The 8,610-nt window shown below is 46.1% G+C and overlaps 1 protein-coding gene across 1 annotated transcript in view; it reads right to left on the reverse strand.

Annotated features, from left to right (window-relative positions):
* The window catches only part of LOC135388242 (uncharacterized), a 42,531-nt gene extending 34,520 nt beyond the window's left edge, over window positions 1-8,011 (reverse strand). Inside the window, exon 1 of the mRNA XM_064617656.1 lies at window positions 7,925-8,011. Coding sequence (XP_064473726.1) covers window positions 7,925-8,006 — 82 coding nt within the window. The 5' untranslated portion in view covers window positions 8,007-8,011. The remainder of the gene's footprint in view (window positions 1-7,924) is intronic.
* Window positions 8,012-8,610: the final 599 nt, after the last annotated feature.

Consider the following 8,610-nt stretch of genomic DNA (forward strand, 5'->3'; position numbering starts at 1 on the left):
CGTTAAAGTTTGATTACGATTAACCTGGCAAAAGTTGTTCTATGTTCATGTTCATGTTCATATGTTCATGTGGCACATCAAGAGGGAGAAAAAGATGCTAATGAATAGGGGGACTCCAGGCAAAATGCATATTTTGAGAATGCGTCCTAATGGGAATCTTAACTTTTCTCCACTCCACAACGGCCCAAATCTACAATCTCTCGTGTGCCATATAATTGCATATTGCGGCACATTTCTTCCTGATCGTCATATAATATGCCTGCTGCATATTACGTCATGCGCTATTTGGTTCCATATCATGCCATATTTCGGAGCCATTTGAATGATTTTTTACGCATGCCGTTCCCTTCGTTTCAGCCATTGCCCACGCTATTTAAGACAGGAGGTCATCGGCCAAAACCCGTGTTCCAGCGACACATCTAAGCTACTACGTTGTTTTTATTCTGCGTCGTGCTACGCAACCAATGGGCTCGTCTACCACCACTAGCAACCAGAAACAGAATACATGGCACGACAACTAGACAGCGATTTTAAAAAAAAAACGATGAAAAAAAGAAAAAGAAACGATGTCATGCTAATATTTAGGGCGTCTCCAGGCACATTGCTGTCTCTCTCGCGGGCGACTCTCTCTCATTCCTCTAGGGCGCAAATTTCTCCGACGCCGTCTCCAGGAAGGGTGACTTCAAGTGGTGTAGCCAGTGCTCCGGCACGCAGGTAAATGGCAACTCCGGCCGCTCGGTTGCCTTTGCCACTGCGACGCGCCCCACAGCAGCACTTGAAGCCGTCGACTTGTATCCGTCTCTCCGTCTTCATCCACGTCTCGACAATACACAGAAGTGATGTCTTACGGAGGACATAGTCGTGTGCAAAGTCTTCTGCGTGGAGCTGTACGGAGCGTACATTTTGAGCTGCGAGCGTCAACGAGCGGGGCTTGTCTAGTTGCTCCACGCACAGCGTAGTGATGGTGCGTAGGCGGTGCTTTTGCAGTCGATTGGATTCGTCCGCCGAAGTTCTGTCCATATTCGTCTCTCCGTGATAGAAGTTGAAGTCATTGCCAGCTCAGTCAGCTATCTCACTTTCCATCGATAGCAGTTGTAAACTGGCGGGATTCTCCTCCTTACTCCCAACGCCGAGCGCACATGCGATAAGAGTTTTGTGCGGACATGCGAATGTCGACGACGACGACGACGCGATCTCGGGAAAGTCTCCGCTAACAGCTGACGCTGTAAAATCACCGAGCGAGTGACCGAGCTGACTTTCTTGAGAGATTCGGGTCTTATGAACAGCCTGTGAACTCAGTCGTGCAATCTCATTCTTCTGTGCCCCACTCTCATCCTCAACGCATTAACCTCATGCTTTCCTTTTAAAGTCATCTTTTGTGATCCATCTCATCATTCTTTCACCGTTTGTTAGTCATCTTTTTTTTGTCATCTTTGTCTTTAATCTACCTCATCCTTCTTTCATCATTTGTTAGTTTATCCTTTATTTCCTAATTCCTTTTCTTTATTTATTTATTTCTTATTACTTCCTCTTTCTTTCTCTCTTTAATTATTTTCTTTTCTTTATTTATTTATTTATTTCTGGAATAGCAAGCCGACGTCCCGTTTTGCTGACCTTTCCCTCGTTTTTTCTCATTTACGTCTAATAAATATATCCCCCCCTCCCCCGAGCGAGTGTTGCAGAGGTGGTGGACATCCCAGGGAAAGAGTAAGGAAGAAGAGGCCTGGATTGTGAATAAAAAAAAAAAACTCGTGGGCTCTCCACTATGACAATGCGCCAGCTCACAATGCACTGTCGATGAAGCAGTTTCTTTCCGACAAGAAGGTTCCAGTGCTGGACCACCCTCCTTATTCGCCACTCCTTGCGACTTTTACCTGTTTGAAAAGGTGAAGTCCGCATTGAAGAGGGCCCATTTCCAAACTTTCCCCGAATAGAAGGCCAGAACGGCAAACACTACTGACGTGGATGGCACATGATTATCTGGAGCCGTGCTTCCATCCATATCCATCGCTACATAGATAGGGGAGGAGAGTATGTTGAAGTATGTTATGTAGCTGTTAATTTGGAATGATGTAATAGTCAACACGGTTTTTGCCTCCAGTCTCGTTGTTTAATAGCCACACCTCGTATGTATGTGTGTACATAACACATATGTGTGCTTCCGAAAGAGCTCGCAGTTGTCGGCGCCACAGAGGTAAACAACGTCACGACTAACGCTCTGGGGGAATGTGGGCGCTGGGCTGACTTCTAGTGTCGCCATATGTCTGAAAGTATTCGAGGAAAACCCACGAAAAACCCCAAATAGCACAGCCGGCACGGGGTTTCGAACCTGGGTAACCCCCAGCCTCGACGTGACACGACCAGCGCGCTAACCACTGAGCCACGCGAGCTGGTTTCGAAACCGTCAGAGTAAAAATGAGAATCCAGAGAGCCTGCGAATCACCTTACACAAACTTTGATTTATTGCATGATTCTGCCTGCTCGATGTCACAGAATGGACTACCCCTCGAAAGCCTTCGAGTGGCCCAGCACTCTTCTCCGAGAGCCGTCGTTCGTCCCTTGGCGATGGGGCTACCGAGGCCAAGAACGGAAACCGTAACAGAACCGAGAACCGCTTGGAACCCAATTTTTTTGAAGAACCGTAACCGGAACGTAAACCGCAATTCACCATTGGCAATTAAACGAAACCGTAACCTGGACCGAAAAATGTGATTTCGGTTACCGGTTCATATGAATCGGTTCAAGCGTGAACGCGAACTTAATTAGATGCGATATTTGTATCACTTTACAGCTCTTATTATAGTGGTGCAGTATGTGCTTCTATTCAACAACAACAACAACAACAAATAAGTAATGATGATGTAGTGTGATCTTTCGCCGCTGAGGCGGCACCCTATCCCATTGCTTAAGGGAGAGAAGCTGGTGAGTGATGAAGATGAACGTTCAGAGTTCACGCAGGAGCCCCGTTGCTGCTAAGAAGGAGATGAGGGCTTGAAGAGCTCGTAGCTGATGCTCCGGATTGATCGAAGCCCCAAGCAGTTGAGGAAGGGCAAGTGAGGGTGTCCTAGTGGATTCATGTTGGCGCTGAAGGACGCGTCGCTCAGTTGAATACTGCTGACAGTCGATGAGAATGTGCTTGACAATACTTGGAGTGTTACAGCAAGGGCATAGCATTGTGTTACTATAACCCAGCTTGTGGCGAAAGTATGGGGTGAATGCGACGTTCAAGCGAGATCAACCGATGATAGATGTAATGATGCGACGAAGGGTAGAAGGGCTTCTGTTCAAGTAAATCTCTTTGCCATGCGTTTTTCATTCAGAAGTTGTGTACTCGACATACCATCTTAAGCGCTTGGACCCATTATGGGATGACATGCGCTTCGTATGACATGTATTGCGTACGTCCCTTATCAGTTATGAACCCCATTATTGTGATAATTCCGATAATTGTGATAAGATTCCAAGCGTTGCACGGTGTTTGTTTCCACATCTGTCTGCTTAAGGGCTGAACGCGCGCAGTTTTTCTGACCTTGTAGCTTGTTACATCACGAGCGAAATGCACGAGATAATAGAGACCGCAACAAATTATTTTACGGGGAATGTCGCCAATGGCCAAACTGCGTACAAGAAAGAAATCACTCTTTCTTCGACCTTGCAGATAGCACTGCACCACCCTTTCGGAGCGCAACAGATAAATATGTTCGTGTTTACCCGTTTGCGTTTTGTAGCTCATTTGGCGACATCCACGCAGCATGGAGATACGTCGCAGAGAAAACCGAAAAAAATAATACCGGTTCAACTGTATACCGGTAACCGCAAATATTTAAGCAGCGCGTCCCGTAACCGTAACCGAAACCGCGTTCAGAGTTCTGACACAAAACCGTAACCGTAACTCCAATATTCGTTTCGGTTTCAGTCCCTGACCGTGGCACCGTTACCACTCACACCACAAGTTCGTTAGTATACCGACAGAGGCATCTAACGTACGACACCAAGATCCGTCCACACAGTTGTGCAGACGTCTGAATAAAGAGTTAAACACCACGAAAGCACTGCAAAGCAAAGCACAGAGTGAAACCAAACCCCCAAAGACTGTAGAGGAGCACACAAGCCAGAGACAACCAGAACCTCTCGCCCACCCAAGATGCACAGTCACACATAAACCCTGCCGGTGCAATCCCAACCTGTATTATACAACTATTATTATACGTCACACAACATTATACAACAATTAGCGAAGGCTTCTTTTTATAACGCGTGTGGTTCTTTTTGCTCTCCACTTTCTTGTCAACATAACATTTCTTCTCCAGGGAGTCTAAGTTCGTTCACTGTAGAGGTAACTGGATGCGTCGAGAAAATCAATCAGAACGCGTCTATTGGACAGCGGGGAGCACCATGCGCAACGCTGTCCAATAGGCCATTGTCAACAACCTGAAACAATTGAGCATATAATGCGAGACTGCCGAGCATACTATTCTGCGCGCGAAGCCCATCTCCCTCACTCCCTCACTCTGCCGAACGTTGCGCTAAAGCAAGAAACCATATTTTCTTTCTGCAGAACGCAGGTCTTGCTCAACGACCCCTCTAACACTTTACTCTCCCCGACGAACTCATGCACCCTCTAAGCATCTCCACCCTTCATCCTCTATCCTCCATCCGTCTTCCTGTTTTTTTTTGTTTGTTTTTTCCTATAGTTGTGACGACGCCCACTTCTGTGTGGCCAACAACATCGAGACGATCCTGCCATTAGCCCCCCCCCCCCTGTCTAATAGGCGCTTTCCAATTACTTATCTCGACGCATCAAGTTATCTCTACCATGAACCAACTTAGCTTCCCAGGCGCTTCGCCCTCTGCCCTCGATTTCGGAAAATAGATACTTGCACTCTCTCGCAGAGCAGAGCCTTCGTTGCAATACTTGTTATTGGTGGCTGCCGGCGTAATCGCCCTGTTGCCCTCATCCTCTTGATCATCTCACCACGATAGGCTTCAGTATCGTTGCCCACTTGAAGGACGACACGGATCTTCTCCATCTTCTGGATTCGTGCTGCCAGGGAGAGCGTCACCTTACGATGCGTAAAACAATCTGTCGGCTGAGGTCTGAGACTGAGCTTCTTCATGGGGATTGCCTGTCTGATGAACAAGTAGTTGTAGTCATCCTGCATCAGTGACAGCTTGTGGGCGTCAAATATCTCAGAACCCAAGTGAACAGATGTGCTTCCGTCCGACCACCTGATGATGCTGGCATTGCCCTGCCGACTTCGATTTCCCATCATGTAGTAGTCGTCACGCCACCGTACCGTATTTTCAAGCTTGAGCCTAGCTTGTCCCTCGTCCAGTAGTTCGTACTCTTCAACATCATCGACGTATCCTGTCACTGAGAGCCAATGCTTACCGTTCCACAAAGATGAAATGGGGACGTGACAACGTCGAAGCCGCACGAATCAGGGAAAAAGGGTCATTGTGTGTCAGCTTCCCGTCCATTGAGTTGACCAAGAACGAGTGGGAGTTTCAAGGCCAAGTTCCGACGACAGCGCCCCTCTACGTCCGCCCAAACCTATACGATGTTTAAAGAAACCTATGTCTTTAGAAGGCGGTTGTACGCGTTGCGTTCGCCTGTCGTTTTTGTCTTCGGCCATGTCCGTCAATGCGTTAAAGCTGCATCTCAATATTTTTCTCTGACTCTCTGTGATCACGATACGGATGTTTCTTTTTCTACTGTACCACCGACTACATTAGAAGAAATGCTGTTTTACATATTTTGTTCTTGGAGAAAAAGATGTCAGGACCGCAGCAAGCAAATTTGTTGCGCGAAATTTCCGCTTGGTGACGCCGAGCGCCGAATTTTTTAAAAATTTCAACCTTTCTCGCGTCGTGTTGCACCGTTAAGTTAGTCGAAGAAAAATAAGAGACACGGTATGCGAGCGTCTTTATCCACGTACGCGACACTGTCCACCTACACTTGCACATAACTGAATAACTGAATTTCATTTGGCTCCGGTGACAGAAACCACAGGGAATGAACATCAACCTCTAAAGCGTCCTTCACCTACTAAAGGGTATTGATGCGGCAAAGCCAAAGTGTGAAGAATAATTTCACTTTGAGATGAGCAGGATTTCCCTAATGGACACGATAAAAGCTTACTCTTTTTCTTTTCTTTTTTCTTGTTACAGGTACATATTTTTATTCTATGTTATCTTTTTGTTGGCTTTACTGTCCCCTTACTTTATCAATAGAGAGATGCAGAGAATTATAAAGTGGAAACTTCGTCCATCACTGTCCTGTTCCACAAAAATAAGCGTGGAAACGAAAATTCACTTTAGCGCTTGAAATGAAATGCAGTCACACTTCAAGGTGCGTGGATTAAGCAATAAGAAGACGGTGGTAGGTCGCTGCTACTTTAGTTCCGGGAACCGTGGAGATTATAATTTTCCTGTTTTTGTTAACTTTGTTTTGTTAATTTGTTTTTGTTCGAACTTGTTATTCGATTATTTCGCACGCGATGACACGCATTTATTGTAAAACAAAATTTGTTATACATCTATGCGTAGAAAATAGACAAAATAAAAACATAGACATCGCAACGATCTCAGATTAAAAAGTCATGCGTTTACACATAACCAACATATATGTGCAAAATGGTATTGTGGGAAGATGGGCTGTGTGCATGCCTGTTGCGGTATGTGTAAGTAAATCATTTGCTGGTTTCTGCTGTCTGTGAGCTTGTATGTGCCTACCCTGAGGTTGATTGATAGGGAGCCGCTCCTCCAGTTCGTTCAGCATATATTTTTATGTTCAGTACGCTTCAAGATGATCGTTTACCGTCTTACAGGGGGCACACACCGACGAGGAGCATTTGTGTGACGTCGTGTATTAGCATATTCGCATGTGCATCTGATAGGAAGTGCAAAAACGAAACTGTATTTCCGCTTCCACATGAGCCATGTAATAGAGCTACTGGAATATATTACTGAACTTCCTTTGGAGTAATTCGCCCTATAATTGAATACTTACAGGAAATAACGGTATAAGTGCAATGCAGTCTCAATACAACGTGTACGATTATGCCCCGCACCATTAACTCCTTGCACTCCTTGCGTCCTTGTGGACACCGTAGGACTTCGATCCATTCTCCATTTATCATCTTGAAATAAAGTTATTGTTGTAGTATTAACTCATTCGTCCCGTAAGTCTTTCAATTGACCCTAATTCACCTGTAGAGGAACAGTCTCTGTTCGAAATACTCGTCTCGCGTACTGAGGTTCTTCCCTCAGCGTCAACTCTATAATTGACCTTTGTCTTTTTGTAGCTCGACACAGAAAGCACTAATAATACCGTTTGTTGCTGTAATACAGTGTACGTAACTCGCGTTTCTCTCTTACTTTTTCAACTTATTAGGCTACCACATGAATATAATATGCACCCTCGCTAAAGAATTAAAGATATATACTACAATGAATCTTCACTATCAACGTCTCTTATGACACCTTAATGGAACACAGATGGCCAGTTCCTATATCTCACAAAACCCTTGTTCATAGCTTCTTTTCGTCTGTCCCTCGTCGTCACATTTTATTGAAACTGAACAAGCGTAAGGACAACCCTGAACCATTCTGCAATGCAACGACACGTTTGCAACATCACACGGCATTGCCGGCAAGGCATCGCATTATACACCAACACATCCCTAAAACGTGAAATCACCACCTACTCTGTGATTCAAACCGGCCCCCTTAAACGCGGGCAATCTCCCACCAGTGAATCACCGCAAGCACAGTTTGAACACCCCTCGCTTCCCACACTGTGACCGTTAGACCAGCTGATTCTAACCGAGCGGGTTGCTTATAGCCACGACCGCTACGTTGCTACTGAAAGACTCGTGCACCCTAACAAACGCTGCACTTCACCAAACGCTAACGACCTCACCTGCAAGTTGAAGAAGGCAGAAAGGTAGGATAATTTCCTGGAGCCTAAAACACGACCACTGTGGTATCCAAGTGGAGGACATCTTGAATGAACGGACCCACCCAACTAGCACGTGTTGTGCCACCTGGTGTTCGCCCTTCCAACTTGCGTCCCGAGCGCCCGTGGGGAGTTTTCCCCCTCGTTTCTTTCCCTACTTTTTTTCCGCCGTGTGGCGCTTGCGTTCTCCTCTCCCGTCCTCTCTTTATTTTCGTTTGTGCTTGGCGGAGTGCGGTTGCACAAGTTGTTGTCCTGCTTTTCATGGTATATTGGTTACGCTGTGCCCTATTCATCCCTGGCGCTACTTTTTGCGGTGTGTCAACCTTGTGTAATAGGTAGTGTCTGGCAATTCGTTGGGCAAAATTGCTTGCCGTGTTCGACAGGTTCTCCAACACGTGTGGTTTTGCATTTGATGTAAGCTCGTTCAATCTAACACTATCTGCGGTGGGAGAGGGGAGGCGAAGAGGGGAGGAATGCAATTCTGTGTGCTGTAGCGCTTTCTACCTATTGTTGTGCTGTCTGAGCACGCTTGAAAACGCGGCCTATGCATATAGCTCAACTGTAACGCCCTATAGGCGTTAGTACCACACGCTCTTCGACATTATTTTCTCGAAGTGCCCAACATGAGTTGTGTAACGTATGTTTTTTCG

The sequence above is a fragment of the Ornithodoros turicata genome, chromosome 3 (assembly GCF_037126465.1).
Source record: "Ornithodoros turicata isolate Travis chromosome 3, ASM3712646v1, whole genome shotgun sequence".
In the NCBI taxonomy this organism is placed as follows: Eukaryota; Metazoa; Arthropoda; class Arachnida; order Ixodida; family Argasidae; genus Ornithodoros; species Ornithodoros turicata.